Raw genomic sequence first — 22985 nt, 5'->3', positions numbered from 1 at the left:
ATGTGAGAAAGCTCGACTGAGCCGTGTGTGTGTGTGTTTTGCAGGAGTACATGCGCATGATGGGTCTCAGTAACTGGTTGCACTGGAGCGCCTGGTTCCTCATGTTTTTCCTCTTCCTCTCCATCTCCATCTTCTTTGTAACCATACTTATCTGCGTCGAGGTAAACACAGGTTATATTTACACTCAAGTTATATGATCTGTTCTTTGTTAGCACTTGTGTTACTAGAAATACCACTATACTGTTTGCATCTCTGTGAAAAGTTTTTTTTGTTTTAGCTCATTTGAGACCTGAGAACCAGTTTTTATCCAGAACAAGTTCCACTTGTTGCACAAAAGCACTGGAATGGAGGGTTTTTTGAACATTTACATTTTTCCACAGATGCAGAGGGTATAGATAGTGATATGTTTGTTTATATGGTAACATTTTCCTAAAGATATTAATTTAGAGTTTTGCTTTAATTAAAAAAAGAGATATTTTTAAAGGTGTTTAGTATACAGTCAAGACCATTTAATTGATGTCCTCAAAAATACAACAAAAATCGCTGATGAATTCTCTTTTTTGCAGTAAATTTTAGCATATACAATTTCCATGATAATAAACCTTAAATATTATATAATATTGTATGCATAAAGGCCAAAGTATACTTCGGCCGTCCACGTACCGCCCGCATTACCTCATTTTCGTCATCAAGAGGGCTTGTGGACAGCCGCGCACCCCGTCCGTGTGCAGGCAATTTTTTGAGACCGCGCAGACGGTGCGCGTACAACAGCGCATGCACGAGGTGAATGTTGAGAGAGCGCAAGTCAAGTAGGTGGTACTGCGCATGTGTCGAGCTCGTCCGTCCGCACTCATCCGCGGCGAGTGTACTTTGAAAGCTGCGCAGATGGAACGGAACGTGGAAAGCGAAGTATATCTTGCCTTAACATTGCTTATAAATATAAAAAATAAGGAATAATAATTAAAATGTAAAACAGTACATATCTAAGTATGAACTTATATATACTTCTATAAAACTCAAAAATAATACTCAAGACTATGAATTTCATTAGTAATTTGCATGTTAAAATTCAATTAGTATTTTGCATCTGTTATTAAGAAGTTTTGCCATAATAATAAAATTTTCCAAAGCCAAAAAAGTATTGTAAAACGTACACTAATTAAATATATTTTTTTCCCCAGTAAACATTAACACATACATGTACAGTAAAAAAAAAAAAATTCTAAATTGTAAATAGAATTGTATAGTTTAAGTATATATATTTATATACTTGTATAAAACTAAAAAATAATACTCAAAACTATAGTGCTGTTTTCTTTAATTACTAATCCGCAATTCTAAAATTTGGCAATAATAATACATTTTCTAAAACCAAAAAAGTGATTTTTTTTTTTTTTTTTTTTTTTTTTTTTTCATAGTAGCAAAAATTTATTTATATTTTCATTTATACATTTCTATAGATCAAATTGTAATTGAAAGAGTGCAATGAATGGTTAATACACTTACTAAGGAATCAGAATCATTAAAGGGTTACTCCACCCCAAAATGAATATTTGAAAAACAATTTAAAGCTTTGTTCGTCTTCAGAACACGATTTAAGATATTTTAGATGAAAACCGGGAGGCTTGTGACTGTCCCACGATGTAAACGCGTGACCTGCTGACGTTAAACAGTGCCCGTGCAAATTTAGTGTTCTTTCACTGCATGATTCTGTCTATTAAAATGCATTAAAAATTATGGCAAAATTCAAGATATGGGGGCAGAAAATGTATATATTTACGTTTCATGCCGTTTTTTTCTTCACATTTGTAATCATGCTTATTTTTGAAGAAAGTATTTTCATTTCGGGGTGGAGTATCCCTTTAAGTACAATGAGAATCATAATTGTTAAATTTCTTATGATTCCCATCTGAAAAGTCCACTGTTTTCTAGTTTTGCCAAGCAGTCGTATATAGGTTATGTATGTAATGTAACTTTAAGTGTTGTCTCTGTCAGGTGAGTCCTAACGGAGCGGTGTTGACCAACAGCGACCCCACGCTGGTGTTTGTCTTCCTGCTGGTGTTTGCCGTGTCCACCATTAACTTCAGCTTCATGATCAGCGCCTGCTTCTCCAGAGGTGACTTCTCCATCTCTGCTCTGTGAATGATCTCTCTTTTCAGCACAGAGCATAATTGTCGTTACACTGTATTCACTGTTGTGCATTTATAGCATGTATACTGAATCAAGCGGCATTATTACGGTGAGAAACAAAGCCTCATAATCAAAGGCTGGAGATAGTAGAATGTGAACAAAGAGAAAGCAGAGGTGACTAAAGAAATGAAGACACATATTTGCTATATTTGTGGCTCCGGACATGAACAAACAAAATGAGCTTCGTTTAAACTCAACTCTCACAAAGCTTTCAGAAATCAGCTCTCCTTTGTCCATAACCTGCGCTACTTTTTTCTTTTCTCTGCCAAACAAAAACCTCTGATTACTGCAAACTGTGTGTAAAAGCAGGTAACCAGCTGGGGAAAATGTTCAGGTTGCAGTTATTGCCCCTTTTTGATGCTAGTAATGCTTTTAGTGAGTGAAAGCAGGAGTCATGGCTGGACTGTATTGCGTTTGATTGGCGCTTGTGAGCGCGGCGGCACTCAGGTGAGCTAATAATAAGATGTGTAGATGTACATACCTGCTTTAAGAGCACATAACTCTTCGTCCTGGTGGGAGGAATGAATAGGGAATCAGATGTGCATTGGTGTTTTGTGCATTTAGTTTCATTTCATTATTGTGTTCGCAACGGACTCTTTATGGAAACTGCTCTGATTTGAGAACCGGACATATCCCTGTGTGTGGTTTTGAGTTAAAGCTGTAGTTCAGCAAACAAATCAAAACTCGGTCATCATTTACTCGGCCACATGTTGCAAAAATCATGATTTTTTTTGTAAGCTGATCATTTCTATACAATTAAAGTGGACTGTGACCACACAATTATTTACTGTTTTCCAGTACAAATATATTAAAAAAAAACTTAAATCACAATTTACTTGAGAAACAAAATGACTTGAGTTTTCTGACTTTTAAAAAAAACTTTTTTACCATAAACAAATATTTGTAAGTTGGGTAAGAACAATTTTTTTTTTTTTTTTTTTTTAATTAACTTTACTTTTCTCACCTCATATTTTTTCTTGTTTTAGGTATACTCACTTAAATTTGATGCTTTTTTTTCAGAAGAGACTTAGTATTTGAGGTCAGTTTGCATCTCAAATAAATGAATCTTGTTTTGGAAAAAAATAGAGTAAGAAACACTTTTTTTCCATTTAAGGCTTCAAAAAGACTAATGGATTTATTTATTTATGTTTATGAAGAACCAGGCAAAACTTTAGCTTCTGTTTGTTTGCTGAAATAACATGCATTCTGCTCTTACTTTCTCATCTTGTTCACATTTCAGTGTTTTAAAACCTGGCATTACACATTTAATGCTTTGTTTTTACGTGAAAGCGTTTGTTGAGTAAATTGCATTTAAAAAGGTGCTCAAATATTCTGATGCATTAATAAAGTCCTCAAACGATTCCTTTTAAAGGGTAGCTTTGGAAACATTTCAGGCACTGTGGCATTAAATCGTGACACAGCATTATGTGTTGGAGGAAATGAGGCAGTGGATGTCTGTATTGCTGTAAAATGCAGCCTCAGGCAGGATATATGTTGTAATATATGCTGTCATGTGTAAAAAAAAAAAAAAAAAAAAATCAGCTGACACACTGCTTTTAAGAGAAATGTTTGCTCAAGGCAAATGCTTTGGTTGACCGTGTCCTTTTCCTATTTTACTTAAATTTACCTTTTCATATGAATGCTTTATTTGCCTTATGCAACTTTGGTTAGATTTTCATGTCAAAGATTATGAAATAATCTGAATGTAAGAGAGTGTTCATATACTTCACTCATTTCATCACAATAGTAAAAACCAAAAAGGTTTTTTGCATTTTTGTTACTGCAGTATATATAATAGTCTTTTATTTATATTAATGTATTTGTATTTTTATTAATTAATTTATTTTTCAAATAAATGTATTTATTTATTGAACTGTATTTTATTAATTTGTTTAATTTCGTTCATTTACATCCTTTTCCTTTTTTATTTATTTTTATTTAATGATAAATAATTTTATTTATTTAATGTATAAAACAGTTTAACTACAATTTCATCTCTTTTGTGTGGATTACAGGTTCAAAACAATTAAAAACTCTAAATAATCCTAAAATTTGATATCATCTTTAAGCAATATAGAGTGTTTTGTTTAATTTTAAAGGTGAAATAAGACCTGAGTGTTTTCCTGACAGGATCTCGTTTCCTCTTAACTGTTGAGTTAACACAATTATTTATTGTTGTGGTTTTCTACAGCTGATGTGTGTGAAGCAGAGGTTATGGAAGAGGTCGGCTGGTTTTTCGTACAGCACAGTGAGGTCATGTGTCTGAAATCGAATCAGTGCAGTACTCTGCTCTCGGGTTTAGAAAGACAGAAAATGGACCTTAATCAGCACGTCCTGCTCTGCCAGTCCAGCCCATTCAAAGCCCAAATGACATATTGTTGAGAGTGAAGAGGTTCTCCGCGTCTCTGCGTTCCTTCGAGATGTGAATGTAAAAATAGCCCATTGTGTCTTTTTTCTTCCATTTGTTGAGCAGTGGTGCCACTCTTTTCACTGCGCTCTCTCTCATCATCTCTCTCTCTTTGGCTCTTTTGTGGCTGTTCGAGGGTCGGAGGTAATGCAGCTCAAGGCCGTGTGTGTGTGAGTGAGTGCAGGTTTGATTCTGGATCCTCATAATGAAGACTCATTCACATCACACGTCCGTCATTACATCTCACACTCTGAATCTCATGCTGGTCAGAGGGAATGGGACAAAAACAGTCAGGTCACATTCACCCCAAAATGATTTCTTATAATGATTTCTTATTCAGAGAAATGTCTTTAAAATAATGTCACACACTGTATTTATAATTAATGTAAATAAGATAATTTCACTTTTTTGTGTCAGAATCAGACTTTAATACATTGTTCCCCAAATTGCATATAATGTGACAAAATAATAAATGTTTTTTTAATTGTTTTAAAAATAAAATAAACATAAATAGTATTAAAATATACATTTCTTCATAAATAATGGTAGTTTTTGAGGCAAAATCGGACATCCATACATGTGTCTCTAAATTCTCATTAATATAATGTAAAATAAATAAATAAAACACTATATAAAACATAAAAATAAATATTTAAATATTATATACATATTTATAAACGATATTTATAAATATTATTTATAAATAAAATAAATCATTTATTTTAATTATTTATAAATAAAATAGAATTTATAAAGTACTTGCTGTTAGATGTTAATTTTTTTTAAACCAGCATGAATTACTAACTGTATTATTAATTTTATAAAATTTTATTATTTTTTTTAAAGAGATTCACCATTGTGAATAATAGGAAATACAAAAGCACATATATATCATTTTATATAACTTTCACAATTACCTATTTCTATCCTGAAGCAGACTTCCATACATTTCGTCCCAAATTCACATTAATACAATATGAAAAAATTATGAAATTTACATTTTGTATAAAAAATTAAAAGAAAATGATTTATTTAGCGTATCCTGCCAATTTGGCGGCGCCTTCCCGAAAGAATGTGACGTAACTCCTCATTCTCTATAGTTTATCAGTAATCCTAAGAAATAACACTGCCAAACACACATGCTAAAAACAACTTAATTACACATAGTAAGAAATGCTGGTGCTTGAACACACTTTCCTTATTTTTCGACAACAAATGGCCAAGCAAGTGCAGACACCGACAAGATACGCGAGACAGAACGAGACCAAACGCGAATATAAAAACAAATATTATTTCAACATTAAAGCGTCTTCAAATGGTAGTATTTGTATTGCTGTCTTCACTTAAGTATAAAGTATTGCATCACGTCTTCACTTAAATAATTATAATGTATTATATTACAGGATTTTTTTATGTAGAGACCATTTGAAAATAATGGGAAATATAAAAACACACGTGTGATTTTTATTTCTTATTGAAATTTTTCCTGAGGCAGAAACATAAATTTCTCCCTAAATTCTCGTTAATGCAATGTGAAAATTAATGAAAATTGAAATATGAATTGCTTTAAAATTAAAGTGAAAACATGAAAATAAATTATTTAGATAAGTGTTTTTTTTTAAAAATTGTATCACTTGTTTTGTTGCCTTTATATAAACCAGCATGAATTGCTATTACAGTATTTTATTTTAATTTTTATAGAGAATCACCATTGTGTGTAATTGGAAAAATAAAAACACAATACAATGTTAAAAACAATGACAATGTAAAAGATCTTAAAACGCCAAATCTTTAAGTGAAATGTAATTTCTCATGACTTTCTTTTTCAGTGCGAATGTGTTGGACCTGTTCTTGTGATGTTTTCATATAATTCTAAGCAAAACATAGTTTTAATTAAATGTCTTCCTCTCCCGTAGCGAATGTGGCCGCAGCAGTGGGCGGCTTCATCTACTTCCTGAGCTATCTGCCATACATCTTCCTGTGGCCTCGCTATGACCTGCTGTCACACGCACAGAAAGTGTCCGCCTGCCTCATCTCCAACGTGGCCATGGCCATGGGAGCCCAGCTGATCGGCATGTTCGAGGGCAAAGGTCAGGGGTCCGACTGAACCGACACTGCTGCTGCTCTAATCACGCATCTTAAGCTGACACTCATGTCCTGTTTGGTCCTCAGGGACGGGGATCCAGTGGCATAACCTGTTTGAGCCGGTGACGGTGGACGATGACTTCTCTCTGGCTCAAGTGCTGGGTCTGCTGCTGCTGGACTCGGTGCTGTACGGTCTGGTGGCCTGGTACATGGAAGCCGTGTTTCCGGGAGAATATGGAGTCCCCCGTCCATGGTACTTCTTCATTCTGGTAAGTATTGTCTACATGCACATCCACTGTAGCCATATTTGTTGTCAAAATAAGCTGCAAGACAAGGCGTTGAATTCACTAAGAAGTTAAGCTGTTTCCTAAAGGGATAGTCCAATATTTTTCCTGTATCACTTTCTGTTGTGAAAAGAAGATAGTTTGAAGAATGTTGGTTACTGAACAGTTTCGGTTCCCATTGACTTCAATTGTATGGACGAAAAATACTATGGAAGTCAATAGGAACTGGAACTGTTGGGTTACCAACATTCTTCAAAATATCTTCTTTTGTGTTCAACAGAAGAAAGTCAGGTTTGGAGCGGCACGAAGATGAGTAAATGCTGACAACATTTTCATTTTTTGATTGGACTATAGAGCAATTCTTGGAAAGTTCTTAAGACGTTCGTGAACATTTTCTTTGTAAATGATTTATATTTTGTGTTTTCTTTTTTGCAAACAAACAACCAAGTAAAACATACATAATTTAATTCTTTAAACAATAATAAAGACACAAAATGAAGGCAAATTAAATAGAAGTATAATGAATATTCGAATAATATCCAAATAGATATCCTTATTATTTTAAAACCTATTATAAATTAATTATATTTATTAAGAACATTATTATTAGCCTGTCTTTTTTACTTTGCCTGCATATTACTCTAATAATCATAATAATTGTACAGTGTGCATACTATTTCTTTGTCGCAACTGGCTTGATGGGAGTTCAGCTCTGTGTCTCATTTTTAATAAGCTGTGTAATTTACATATAATCTTTTTTTAGTTTTTTTCTCTCTCATGACGGGTGGTAAATTAAATTCCATGAATTTCATCAGTCAACAAATCAGGATTTTTAAAGGCAAAATGTACATGCAAACCTTTTGTTTATTAAAATGCAAAGATAATAATATTAAAATCCATTAATATGATTAATATATGCACAAATGAGCATCTGCTTTAGGATATTTTTTAATGCATATGGATGTTTTATAAATCATTCATAGGAACATTTCAGAAATTAGCCTAAACTGGAAAGATTTTTTACTGAATCAGAATTTTTTGCTGAATCATGTATAATCATGACAGATCGTTGTTTATATAATCATATGAGCTCACGCACGTCCCTAGTAATTGTAATGTATGTCACTAGTGTTACAGTATTTTTAATGCTAAATATTTGAAACAACAACAAATTAATTTGTTAAACAGCTTCCCTTTGAGTTGAAGGTTATTCAGACTTTAATAAATTAATAATTCCGTCAATTTGTAAGAGCATTGGGCCTCATTTACGAAACGATCGTACGACAGATAAGTGAGCATACAGTCGTTTCAACGCAACACTTGGAATTTATCAATATGTACGTGAGCTGTGGCTACGCTCAAATCTCACGTCTGTTTTTTTTAGCCTGAACTTGTGTGACACTCTTAATGCATTGTATTTCTTTTCTTTATCTTTATTTGATTTAATCCATCTGATTGCACAGGTACCTCTGACACACACACACACACACATAAACAACATTAGTTCTAACGCTGCCTGACATTTCAGCCATTCATCATTAAACTAAAATGTAGTCAACCAAACATAAGTTTATTTACACTGTTTATTTTTAAAAGGTCCGCTGTAAAAATCAACATGCAGCGCCCAACATACATTTTTGCACACGTGAAGGATTTTACACGGATATTAGAACATGAGTGATGTATAAAGTCTTATTTAGGCTACATAATGAATAATAGTTTAGCAACCAAATGTTACAAATATGGCAAAAATGGAAACATTTGGCTTCTTGTGGAATGAGACTGGCTTGTGAGCCCAATGCCGTAACCGTTTGCTTGTATGCTGTGTATAATGAATGCCACTATAGCCTATTTTGTTTTATTTTATAGTTTAATATATCATTTTATAACACATTTTTCATTATTGTTCTGTTCTAAATACCATTCAATTTAAAATATTTCTTGTAGAGTGAGGGGAACTAAATAGGCTGTAATGTACATTTACCAGTATTTTAATATTATAAAAAATTATATAATAATATTATAAAATTACATACATTAATGTAGCCTAATTGTTTGTAATTACAAGGTTAACGGGTGTTTTTGGAGTAAGATAAGTTTCTCTTTAATGAGATTAGTTCCTCCTTTTGGCCGGGTTACGTTTCTCTGTGTCGTAAACTTCTAAAGGTGAGGCTTCTAAACCGGGGTGTTTTTAGGGGCGGGATATTTAAACAACGATTGTTTTCTGCCGCCACATTTATCAATGTGCGATCATTCGTACGATGAGATTGGCGGCATACAAATGTTTCATGAATCACACGTGAACTCTGTTGTAAGTTGATTTGTGCGCACGGATCTGTGCTGGTTTCTACGTTAGATTGATAAATGAGGCCCATTGCTTTCATGAGCTCAAATTGTTATAAAATTTTGTTCTTAAAACAATCATAAGAAAAAAAAATTTTTTGGTAGTGCAAAATATTCTTAACCTTATTTTTAGAAAATAAGAAGATAATAACAGAATTTTTACAGAGTTCTTAATGTTTTGTGAATCCGGCCTTCGATGTTTTTGACCATGACCCGGTTTATTTTGACTGATTATTTCCTCAATCCTCAAACTTCCTCGTGCACATCACATGGATTAGTGTTCTTGTGAAACTCTGCTCAAAGGTTTATTTTGGCCTCGTGAACTTGTCGATCATTGATAAGCGGTTCACCCATGGGAAGTCTTCAAAATGCTAAGTCGTGAGAACCAGCACGAGCGCAACTTGAGTGACTTTCCTGACCGACAGGCTCTTGAAAGACAGGAAGCATTTGGTTTCGGCAGGAAAACCATGCTTATGTCATCAAGACAGCCAGGAAGTGCATACGCAGCCTTATCTCCAGACATACAGGATCTACTGTAGGGTGTGAAGAGGGAGGGGATGAAGAACCGTGAACTTGATTTGCACAGATCTATTGTACATACAGGACGCCCACTGCGTCAATGCTTGTGTTTGTAGACAGGCTTATCAGTGGAGCGGCAATAAAGACCCCTTCAGAGTGAAAGTGATCCGAAACAATGGCCTTCTGGGTCACACCTTTGACTCAGTGGATGTCTAGCATGTTAAAACACAAATCCTTTGTACACAGAGTGTAACGTAATGAATGACCAGGTTTTTGAGCTTATCTGTAAATGTTTCCACAGATTTAGGGGTTTGCTGGAATTTCTTACACACAATTAGTCACTTATTAGTTATGTTTTTAGTGGTGTTTTCTAAGGCAAGCATCACTATTACTGTTGTTCATGTTTAGGGATTTTGAATGGCTCTGACACAGCTTCCTCCGCATCGTCCCTCAGTCAGTAGGACGTAGGACAAAACAGGGTGCAAAATTGAAAAAATAAAACCTCGTACTCAGACAAATGAAACTACATATATGTATCTTATATGTACTAAGCTACTGAGCTATGCTTTGATACAACCTCCCAACTTTTCTCATTTTTTAACAAAATGTGCTTTTTTACCTTGGACTGTGTAATATAATTTCAACTTTATCTTTAACAGCATTCAAGATGTTTTTAACATTTCAAAACACATTCTCATGTTAGCAGACAGATTACACTTTCACATGTGATCAACAATTCCTCAGAAAATATAAAATATCAATGAAATATTATCAAAATATTCCTCTGACGGTGATGACGAAAACCTGAATTTGCAGTCCTTTTAACTATCAAATACATTGAATCAGTCAATTACTGTTTTAAAACAAACACAGCAATCAGTGAGTATGTTATTGTTTATAAAGCTGTTATTAAAGAGTCACATTTAAGTATTTTCATTGGAACACGAAATCTTATGGTGGTGACAAATTTGGCATTTCTTTCACAAAACAAATGGAGTTCATGTAGTAGCCATTTTATTTTTTCTGTTGATGCTAGATGCTAATGGAACCTGCTTCAGGAGAATAATATGATCTAAATATTTCAAATAATTTCCTTAGAAATTGGAAGATGGTGTTGACGCATCATGGTTGTGACCAGGAAATATTAACATTAGGATTTAAAATATTCTAAAACTATAAAACTTACCAGAGTCTGCCTGACAGTGATGTACTCTACAGAGGAGGACTGAGGCACGGGGGTCCTTTAGAGTGACAGCTGCCCCTGATATCCCCTGATTTTATTACATTTTAATGAATGTCTGACGGTGTTGACAAAAAGTGGGGACAAAACTTTGAAACCTTATGAAACATTCACGTGTCACTGAAAAACAACCTTGCGTTGATATGAGATATTAAGAGTTACTTTTGATAAAACAAGATATAAAACATTTTTGTCCATGTTATAGCAGATGAGTGATTGAACCCTTCTCTGTGGACACACTGTTTTAGATGTAGTGAGAAGACAATAAGTGTCATAGATTTCACATAATAATGATCAAATTAAATTGAAGGGGATAATTGTGTTAATTATATTATTAATCCCCATTACATTTACAATTGGAAATATTTGTATTTTTTAAACCTGATAGCAGTTACAATTGCTGGACATGTTTTGTCCCATGTCTCAAGAATGACTGTAATATAGTTATCATTGTCTTATAATTATCATTTTTAATGTGAACAGGCCTTTGCTCTCATTTACATTTTATGAGAGAGAACAATATGTGAATCTTTATGAAACAAATGTGGAACATTTAGCCAATATGGTGTAATGTTATGAATGTGTAACAATCTAATATTTCTCCTCCTCATCTGTGCTTAGCCCTCATACTGGTGCAGCAGCCCTCGTGTGGCCCTACTGAAGGAGGAGGAGGAGGAAGAGGGGGCGGCCGAGAAGGTGTCGAAGGGCGAATTCATCGAAGAGGAGCCAGCTGGACTGGTCTCGGGGGTCAAGATCAAACATTTGGCAAAGGTATCATCAGATGCATTGTGTTTTGCTTTAATAATATTAGAGTCATAGGGGACAGATGGCAGACTCAGTGTGCAAGGTCAGTGTGACGGAGACATGGATCACCTGTAGAAACTGTGGATCCTTCTGTCGCAGGTGTTCAAAGTGGGAAATAAGACCAAGGAGGCGGTGAGGGATTTAACGCTCAACATGTTCGAAGGCCAGATTACTGTTCTGTTGGGTCACAACGGAGCGGGCAAGACCACCACACTTTCAATGCTGACAGGTAATGAACACAGCAATGTAGTTTAATGTATAAAATAGTGCGACTGTCCCTCTCAAATTGCTTTAGGAAATGTGATTCATTTTAGCGAGTCAGTTTGTTTGAATGGTTTTGAACTAGTTCGATAAATGATTCATTTGATTCATTTGAATCATATCATAACATGACATTGTATATCATCATTTTTGTGGTGGAATAAAGATTTAGTTAAATACTGCTTTTTACAGCTATGTTTATAATTCAGTTAAATTATATTTTTAACCCTTTTAAGTGTTATATTTGAAGTGTCTTGTGGCAGTTAAAATCACAACTGAATGATATAATCTGATAATAAGTTAAATGTCATTTTAAATATGTAGTTTATGTTAGTAGCTTGTTGTGTAATGTAGCTATATTCTTTAAAAAAATAGTATCTTGACTGTTTAACTACATTAAATTATGTAAATTAATCATGTAGTTTGTAGCTAGTTTGAATGTAGCTTCATACCATTGTATATAAACTGATTATAGGTATATTTTAAAAAATATATTTTCCCCTTAAAAACCATAACAGTTTAGCTATTCTTTGTTAGCAGCATGTAGTATAGCTACAAGGTTAGGTTGACACTAGTTTGAAAGTACTGTAGCTACACAACACTGTATATAAGTTATTTAAAAAATATATATTGTCCCCTTCACAGTTAAGCTGCTCTTTGTTAGCATCTTGTATAGCTACAAGCTAGTATTACCTTGGTATTATGATTAGCTTGTAGTTAGTTTCAAAGTAGTTTCACAACACTGTATATAAACTGATTATAAGTTTTATTTTTAAAAGGATACCATCCCCTTAAATACCTTCACAGTTTAGCTACTTTTAGTGTTAACAGCTTGTAGTATGGCTACGAGCTAGCATAGCTTTCATTTACTTTGAAATTAGCTTGTAGCCTGACAGTTTCATTTATATTTAAGTCATTTAGCAAATCCAGTTCTTATCCAGAACAACTTACAAAAGTCTTTAGATCTGCATATTTATTAACTAAACACAGACCTCTGATCGCACACATTCATTCTTGCCAAGTCAGTCTAAACGTTATCTCTTATAGCACGCAGCTACATCATTGATTCAGCTGTAACTGTAAACAGTGATAACGGAGGTCAGTCAGAGTTGATCGCTTCTTTAGATCATTCAAACTCTCTGTCTCTTCATTCTCAGGCCTTTTCCCGCCCAGCAGTGGCCGTGCGTACATTAACGGTTACGACATATGTCAGGATATGGCTCTGATCCGCCGCAGCCTGGGTCTGTGTCCGCAGCACGACGTGCTCTTCGACAACCTCACTGTCCGAGAACACCTGCTCTTCTACACACAGGTAGATGCAGACCGAGGACGTCTGTATACATACCCAACTCAACTACATTATCAATTTTTCTGACAAAATGTTCTACATGCTCTTTTTGTTGAAAATGATCTTTATTTGTAATAAAGTGCCACAGTTCCCACCCACTTTATCAGTGACCTCATTATCAGTTCCGAAAGTATTTTTTCTATTCATTTTTCCCATATGGATTTTTAAAAAGACTTCATTAAAGAGTTAAAAGCAGTCAACCAAACCAAGTTTGGTATCACTTTTTGCTAATTTTTATGTCAGTTTTTGTTTTAGTTATTTTAGTACAAAAGTTTTATATTTATATTATAAATTATGTCAGTTAAAAGGAAGTCGTGGCCTAATAGTTAGAGAGTCGGATTCGTAATCCAAAGGTTGCGGGTTCGAGTCTCGGGCCGGCAGGGATTGTAGGTGGGGGGAGTGAATGTCCAGCGCTCTCTCCACCCTCAATACCACGACTGAGGTGCCCTTGAGCAAGGCACCGAACCCCCAACTGCTCCCCGGGCACCGCAGCATAAATGGCTGCCCACTGCTCCGGGTGTGTGTTCACGGTGTGTGTGTGCACTTTGGATGGGTCACTTTCACTTATTAAAGTTTATTTTAAGTAATGAATGGTTTTAGTTTAATTTTTGTAAACTTTTGTGGTGTTTTTTTGTTATTTTTATTAGGTCTTTTTCTCTGTATGTCTAATTGTCTATACGGTTTTATTAATTTTATTTTGGGGTTTTAGTTATTTTAATACATTAAGTTAATTTAAATAAATGAGAAATATTGCACTAGCAACTAAGTTTTATTCAAGTTACAAAACCTTTTTTTTAATGGTTTTAGTTTTAGTCTAATTATTATAATCTTGCCAGCTATGAGGTAAATCAAACTTTGATTTGATGCAGAAAGCTATTTGAAAATTTGACAAAAAGACAAAGACTTTGTACTTAACATCTTTAATGAGGGAGAGAGCTATAAACCCATGAAGCATTGTGGATGACAATCAAATAAAAAAACTATGAAGAAATATGAAATTATTCATTTAAAGTTATTAATATAGAAACAATGTTTTTTAAGTTTGTTGCAAAATATGCATATAGAAATGAATATACAAATATGTAAGTCGAATCATGGATAATATAGGTTTTCACCAGGAATTTGTTGGCCAATGGCTTCGACAATAGCATATGCAATCCATAAACAATGTCATAGATCACAGTATATCTGTCTCTAAAGGTTTGCATGTTATTGCTTAAAAAATCAGTTGCCTATGGAGAAAATGAATGGCATTTTTACTTCTGGAACCAACTGTTACACTGTATTCAGCATTGAGATGGATCTTTACATATCTTGTCTCTTCTCTTCAGCTGAAGGGTTATCCTCGTGAAAAGATCCCTGATGAGGTGGACCGCATCCTTCGGATCCTGAATTTGGAGGACAAGCGTCATGCGCGATCCAAAACCCTCTCTGGCGGGATGAAGAGGAAGCTTTCCATAGGCATTGCTTTAATTGGAGACTCAAAGGTCAGGCAACACTTTGTATTTCACGGTGTATTTTATGTTTAGCAGGTGTTTTGTTACGTTTCATTTGCATTTATTAATTTCCATGTTGGTCCAGGTTTGTTTATGCTAGTTAGCATGGCTATGCTGGCTGTATAATCGTGATAAAGAAATTTAAACAGCTTCCTGTCATGTCTACACTGTCCTGTCATAAAAAAGGCAAAAATACCAAAAATAAATCTTAAATTATTTTTTTTTTAATTGGTTCCAATTAGTGTTAGCCACTCTAATGCTAACAGTCCATGTGCTTTTGTTTATTTCCCTGTAGGTGGTGATGCTGGACGAGCCCACCTCAGGAATGGACCCCTCAGCCCGCCGGGCCACCTGGGACCTGCTGCAGGGCGAGAAGCACGGCCGCACCATCCTGCTGACCACACACTTTATGGACGAGGCCGACCTGCTGGGAGATCGCATCGCCATCATGGCCAGCGGAGAGCTCCAGTGCTGCGGCTCGCCGCTCTTCCTAAAGAACAAATACGGTGAGACCGCCGCAAAATCATGACAGGAACAGAAAGAGGTTCTCACAGGACATTTGTGCAGAAGATTATATTTTAAATCTCACATTATATTACTGTTGTCTTCAGTTGCATTTTGCCACTCTTGAACAGTGTAGACAGTGCCGCGTTAAGCCTTTGCGGGGCCCTGGACTAGCGCAGCTTTGGGGACCAATGTGCTAGAAGTTATAGACATTTCAAAAATGTATATATTTTTTTTTCTCTATTTAACAACATTAACTTACACTAGTGAAAGACATTCCCTCAGGTATTTGTATTTATTAAGCACCGATAAACACAACAGCAGTTAACCATAGTGCTGTACAAATAAAATAAAAACCAGGAAAAAGAACAACATCAATAAACTCAAAAGATAAACATGCCTATTAGGATAACGCGGCCCTGAGTGTAGACATGGGCTTACATAGGAAAGAGCTCCAGATTGCGTCGGTGAAACACTGTCTGTTTGTTTGCTTTACTGTGGATTCGTTTTTAACAAGAGTCTTCGAAACTTTTGCGCTGTCTGTTCTAGATCATTTGATGTGTACAGAATATTGATAAATTTCTAACCCAAATTTCTAACCCTTGTTGTTTTCAGGGTTCATCACAGCATAGATGGATCTATTATTATTCTTTTTTAAGTTATATTTATGGCTTTTTATGCCTTTATTCGGACAGGACAGTAGAGAGCAGACAGGAAATCATTGGGTAGAGAGAGAGGGGAACGGGTTCGGCAAAGGACCATGAGACAGGATTCGAACTTGGCATTGTCAGTTGGCATTTACTTGAATGCGTCTCGTCTATAAAAACAGACTGTTCTGCAGAAAGGGTCAAAAACAGGACACAAAATAGCCTATTACTGCTAAATTCTGATGCTTTTTGATGTAAACATCTTGTTTACACTAGAAGTGAACCTGAGAGAACATTATAAAATAATAAAAAAGCAGTTCATGATCCCTTTAAAGGGGACCTATTATGCTCCTTTTTACAGGATGTAAAATCAGTCTCTGATATTCCCATAGTGTGTATGTGAAGTTTTAGCTCAAAATACTGGACAGCTTCAAGAGCTCAAGCTCCGGCATTAGCAGTGCTAGCCTTTGCAAATAAACATTTAACTATTAGTACAAGCCTGTTATCTTTACAGAAAACTACTCTGTTTAAAAGTCAGTCATTTGATTGTACTGTGCATAATAAATTCGCGTTTGTGACGTACACAGACAGGGAGCACAGCGTCATTAAAAATAACAACATAGCTTGTCTCATGGTGCTTGGCATGCTATCACAAAAGTCCCACTCGTGATTATGAGCTCAACAAACTGAAGTGATCAACTCACATTTCTTTCATATGCAACTTTTAACTACCACATTCCTATTCACGATCATTCATGGGCAGCACCAGTGAAAACAGACAGAGACAATGGTAGCTTTAGCATCATTAGCCTTACAGAGTGCCAAGAAGCTCTTTCAGAAGGGCAATTTGGAAAACAAACGTGTGATACTTACTTTGTCTGGAATTGACGTTCGCTCACAAAGCGTTGGTATTGATCTCTACACGCATCTCACCGATTTTTTTTCTGGCACATTTCCTTAGACAATGAAACTTGACCAGAGTGTCCTCAGCGGCTCAGATGGAGGGAGTCTATGGAGACTCCTATGTTCGTTAGTGCATCCCAAAACACAACACTTGAAAAGCCTCTTTGGCGCTGACATTGTATATCTCCAGCAGAGAACAGAGGGAGAATCTGAAACCGCTCGTTCTGAGAGACTGTTTATGATTTATTTTTAGATTATAAATAAATGAGTGGGTGGATTTGTACCATTATAGGCTGGTTGTTTTCACACACTGCGGGCAACTGTTCAAACACCTTAGAAAAGTGATTTTTGCATAACAGGTCCCCTTTAAAAGTAGTGTTTTGCTCCAATATGAACTTTGCTTCTAGCTAGTAGTCTACAAATGTTTTTTAATCTGATTTAATCTTGTATTTCTACAGGTGCTGGTTACCACATGGTTATAGTAAAGGATGCGTTTTGTAACGTGTCCGAGATCACTCGTCTAGTGCACATGTATGTGCCCGATGCCACTCTAGAGAGCAGTGCAGGCGCTGAACTCTCCTACATACTGCCCAAAGAGAGCACCAGCCGGTAAGACAACACTGACTTCACATGTCTACTGCATAGTGTACTGTGCACTGTGCTTAAAATGGTGAAACAGAATGCGTTATGCAGTGCATTTCAAACTGTAGTAAGAAACATTGTCCACTTTACCTAATTATGTTGCATGTTTAATGCAGCGAAAAGTAGTTGGTCATCCAGTTTTTCAGTCCATATAGATGTCTACATACTGGCAACAATGCTGCATACTACAAAAACATCTGATTTGAAGAGGTTACATAGTAGACTTGGTTAACAGGAATGCAAACATCAAGGTCTCATCCTCATTGCCTTAAATCAGTAATAACCTTGATTGCACAAACTTTTACAAGAGACAATGAAAAGATGTTTTGATGTATCCAGATAAATGAAGCGTATGGGACTTTGGGCTGGTTCTTGTGAGCTGCCATAGCTACAGACACACTAAATTTACCCATTGATCTGTTTTTTAGTGAATGTCTCGAAACAACAGTCTGTTCATCAGACACAAGTGTTTCTCGTCCCCGACTCTCTAAACCAGGGGTCCACGAGTAAGTTTGGTATCAGGCCAAAACACTTTTTCACCACTAGATGGTGGGCCAGAACATCGGGGATAATTTAAGATATTAATTGATGAAAAGTGCAACCAGAATTGCCTGTGACTGACTGTTACAGTGTATTTTGTAACTGGTAGTGAGCTGTTACTCTGTGTGAAATCCTGAGACAGACATTTGTGTGGCAGTGTCCGATCAGAGCATGTGAGCGGAGTGGAGCTTCAACAATTTCCCCTCCGCGCTCCGAGCATTTAATAATCACTCCGCTCCGCGCTCACTGATTTCAGAAACACCGCTCCGCGTCTACTCTAAAGTATTTCAGTATGTTTCAAATATCACAGTTCTATGGAAGCCCGTTTCCGCCACTGAATAAAAAAATTCAAAAAGGTTATTGTGACTTTTTATCTCACAATTCTGACTTTTTTTCCCACAGAATTGTGAGATAAAAACTCGCAATTGCGAGTTATGAAGTCAGAATTGCAAGTTAAAGTCCAGTTTTGAGGGGGGGAAAAAGACTGAATTGTTTATATCACTCAATTCTGATAAAAAAAATATTCAGAAGGAACAAATAAATTCCTTGAAATATAACTTCCCGATAAAGCTGATCAAAAGTACGGTAAATATATTATAAATGTATCAAAGCGCTATCAAAGGGTATTAGTAGACTTCTGATATAGCTTATTAATAATATATGGACTTTTTCTGAGGTGCTTCATACAAGTTTTAGGTGACATTAGAATAATAAGTTTGCTTTTTTTTGTAACTAATAAAAATAGCATTAAAATGAATATGTGTGGATGGATTCGGCAGAAGTGATTTCAGTTATTGATTTTCCTGCGTGTTCAGGTTTGAGTTTAGATCTGGTGTTTCTCCGCAGGTTTGAGCTGCTGTTTGCTGAGCTGGAGATGAATCGAGACGAGTTGGGCATCGCCAGCTATGGGGCGTCCGTTACCACCATTGAGGAGGTTTTTCTCAGGTACTTCACCACGAGACCACCACAAATAATGAAGAATCTCTCTAATGATACTGTGTGCTGTGACCTGTTCCCACAGATTTGTATTTCTTCCTAGCTGTATTATTTATAGTTTTACTACACTGTTATACTATACTATTATAGTATTTAATATTTTGATTTAATTTTGATTTAGTGTCAATTAAATTTAGTGTATTATTAAATATTTAGTAATATTTGTTGTGCTTGTCACTTTTATTGTTTTTAAAGCTATATTTCTATGTTTTGTTTTATTCATCTTAAACTTATTTAAGTTAGTTGCCAAGGCATCTCTAATTCTTGTTTCTTTTAAGTTTTTCATCACATTTTTATTTGATTTCAGTGTTATTTTCAGTTAGCAAAAAAATTTTTTTAATAGTTTTAATTTTAATTACCAATAACAACACTGTCTCACTCTCTCAAAACTTTGTATTCATTTCAATAATATCACAAACAAAAGAAAATGCATTAATAAATTAATATTAGCATAAATTCAGTCACGTAGGACAGATGATGGCTTTTCTTGTTTACAGATCAATACCAATAAACTACATTAGCGTGTTTGCTGAAATATAACAAGCTTGAAGTGGATGTGAAAATTTTTCCTGGAAAAAACTAAACTATTTAAACAGCCATTTTGTAAACCGTATGTTCCCTGAGAAAGATTTTAACACTGATCGTATGCAGTCTAAAATCACACCACAGATTTGAAATGCTCTTTCAGAAAAAGGTCTTCTGCGATTTTAAAGAACCGCTGAATTGGATATACGAACTGATTCGTTCAAAAGAACTGATTTGCATGACTTCTCAACCCTACAGAAAAGCGAGAAGTGTGATTTTGCAGGACTAAATTACAGACCTGTACTCTGAAAACAAACCGTATAAACATATCTCTCCTTCAGCGTCATTTTTGTAACCCTTCTACATTTTACATAATCGCTTTTGTGTAGGCACATACAATGGCTGCCCAGCTGTGTCCCAGTAAGGGCCACTTTCTTTCATGCAGATCCTCATGTATGTGTCATTTTTTATGTAACCGTTCGTGTCTTTGTGCTCACACTCTCAGGGTCGGGAAGCTGGTGGACTCCAGTCTGGATATTCAGGCCATCCAGCTTCCGGCTCTGCAGTATCAGCATGAGCGGAGGTCACATGACTGGACCATGGACGACTCCAGCAGCATCAGCGGCATGACGGATGTGACGGATTTCACTGACAGCGGCACTATGATCTCAGAGGACGGCTCCAACATCAAACTCAACATTGGGGTCAGTGACTTTAGCGCTTCTCACAGAAAACTCACTGTGCTTTTAGAAATGAGCTGCTTTCACTATTCTAAGTAGTCGACCTAAAACCCTACTGACTGAGAGTGAAAGATTCAGAATATTACAGAGGTTTCTGGATACTTTTGACTTGGCTATTCACATGGCCATAAATATTATCATTAGTATATTATTTCTCTAGCACCTCTAAATGCCACTGTAGGTTTTCCAGTATTTTTCCTCAAGAATATCAGAATAAGGCTTGAAACTTGTTAAAAATGACCTTTATATAATGTTCATCCATCTCAGGAGGTCAAATTAAATGTTAATAGTGGATGTTTTATTTTTATTTCTCTTTTTAGAAATCTTTTAAATATTGAATTTATTTAGAATATATGTTATTTATTTATTTAAAAAAAAAATTAAAAAATCATTCATTATTTTTTTGCATGTGTTCACCCTCAGGCCAGGCTCTATATGCAGCAGTTCTATGCTATGTTCCTGAAGAGGGCGCTCTACAGCTGGCGCAACTGGAAAGTGATGGTGGCTCAGTTTTTGGTGCCGCTCATTTTCACAGTGTTGGCTCTTGTAGTGGCCCGCACCCTCCCTGGAAGCCAAGTCACGCCCCTGCTCCGTCTGGCGCTAAAACAATATGGCCCCACTCACGTACCCGTGGCTGTAGATGTCAATGCTGGGCCGCTGGCTACAGCTCTGGCTGAGATCTACACAGCACAGCTGCCTTCCCAGAATGCCATTGCTGCCACTAATATAACAGGTAATAAATAAATAAATTTAAAAAAAAAACAGTAGCTGCCTCAAAATCATCCTAACCTGTGGTTTGTCTGATCAGATTTGTCAGAGTACGTGCTATATAATGCCATGAGGGAGGGCGGAGCTTTCAATGAGCACTACGTGGTGGGCGCCACTTTCAGGAGACGATCCAGGAAGAGCACTGAGGTCATCGGTTACTTCAACAACCAGGGCTATCACACCCCCGCTACAGCGCTCATGCTGGTTGACAACGCTCTCTACAAACTACTAGCTGGACCCGATGCCTCCATCCAGACTGGAAATTACCCCATGCCACGCAACATGTCCGAGACGGCCCAGAGCCAGCTTTCTGAGTATGTATTTACTTTGAGAGCATTTAGTGGTGCTGGCCAAGTAATGAAATCTGTTTTATTTTTTCCCAAATTCTAACTTTACATTTGAATGTATACAAAATATGGTGTAAAAAATATTTAAAAAAAAATTTTCTGGCAGTTGACAGTATTTTCTGATTCATGGATTGATATAATAGAGATCTAAAATCCCCTTTTGTGTCAACAAAACTAAAAATTTTCCTAGATTCTGTTTATTTATGATTTAATACAATTCTTTATCAAAAATGGTGGTAATAATGCAACCCCCCCCCCCCCCCCCCCCAAACTGTTTAATTATTCTTTTATAATGTAATCAAATTGCCATTTTACAAACTGTTTTATTATTAGGAAAAAGAGCACTGCACAACGGAGGTTAACTGTTTAAAAAAAAAAAAAAAGTACAAAAAATTGTGATATTCCTTAAAATGATGGTTTAATATATTGTTTTTATTACTATGAAGTGCATTCTACTGTACAATAGTAATATATTTGTCATAATTCAAGTTAAACTGAACTTTTATTTTGGGAGGTTGTAGACATTTGAGTTTCTGTGTGTATCTGATAATAGTTTTCTCAAATGCAATGGTTAAATTGCTGGTAAAGTGACTCTCTTGTGTTCATGTCCTCATATAGCGAGATGGCAGATGCTAAAAGCACCACGAACATCACATGTGCTGTGTAGTAGATGATTGACAAAGACATAGTAGAATAAATTGACTTCATGTCTTTTGCTGTTTAATATTCATAGATACTAGTCCATACCATGGATTTTGTGATTCTATCCATGAGTCTGTCAGTGTTTATGCATCACGAAAATCAGCCTGAGGAGTCCAAACAAACCCAGAACCCTAAGTGAAGTTAACTTAGGACACCTAGCTGTTTAGTTGGTCTTTCATCCTTATTTTTGTCTCTACAGGGGCCAGACAGGCTTTGCTATCGCCATAAACCTCATGTACGGCATGGCATCATTAGCCAGCACCTTCGCCCTGCTCCTCGTCTCTGAGCGATCGATGAAGTCCAAACATGTGCAGCGGGTCAGCGGGGTCTACCTCTCCAACTTCTGGTTCTCTGCCCTGCTGTGGGACCTCATCAACTTCCTGTTGCCCTGCCTGCTCATGCTGGTCAGTATGAATGTACTGTCTTGGTTCTGTCAGTGGTTCTTAATCTGGAGGCCAAGTCACAGTTGCAAGGGTGACTTAAAATGCTTTAAAGGGGTCATCAGATGCCCATTTTCCACAAGTTGATATGATTCTTTAGGATCTTAATGAAAAGTCTATAACATACTTTGGTTAAAATTTCACAATGGTAGAGTAAGACAGCTCCCTTCTTTACCCTGTCAAAAACCGCTCTTTTCACAGCAAGCCGTTTGGGTGCATGTCCCTTTAAATGCTAATGAGCTCTGCTCACCCCG

General features: G+C 36.0%; 1 protein-coding gene across 1 annotated transcript in view; it reads left to right on the top strand.

The window, feature by feature from the left end:
- Positions 1–22985, top strand: part of LOC306861797 (phospholipid-transporting ATPase ABCA3-like) — a 58132-nt gene that overhangs the window by 25681 nt on the left and 9466 nt on the right. The window contains exons 7-21 of the mRNA XM_079404279.1: positions 45–161; positions 1996–2116; positions 6514–6687; positions 6770–6951; positions 11690–11839; positions 11972–12101; positions 13291–13445; positions 14813–14968; positions 15273–15483; positions 17490–17640; positions 19060–19158; positions 20240–20438; positions 20898–21207; positions 21283–21556; positions 22491–22695. Coding sequence (XP_079260405.1) covers positions 45–161; positions 1996–2116; positions 6514–6687; positions 6770–6951; positions 11690–11839; positions 11972–12101; positions 13291–13445; positions 14813–14968; positions 15273–15483; positions 17490–17640; positions 19060–19158; positions 20240–20438; positions 20898–21207; positions 21283–21556; positions 22491–22695 — 2634 coding nt within the window. The remainder of the gene's footprint in view (positions 1–44; positions 162–1995; positions 2117–6513; positions 6688–6769; positions 6952–11689; positions 11840–11971; positions 12102–13290; positions 13446–14812; positions 14969–15272; positions 15484–17489; positions 17641–19059; positions 19159–20239; positions 20439–20897; positions 21208–21282; positions 21557–22490; positions 22696–22985) is intronic.

The sequence above is a fragment of the Barbus barbus genome (assembly GCF_936440315.1).
Source record: "Barbus barbus genome assembly, chromosome: 4".
Classification (NCBI taxonomy): Eukaryota; Metazoa; Chordata; class Actinopteri; order Cypriniformes; family Cyprinidae; genus Barbus; species Barbus barbus.
Note: the sequence above shows the minus strand (reverse complement) of the source record. Positions and strands in the feature narration are given on the sequence as shown.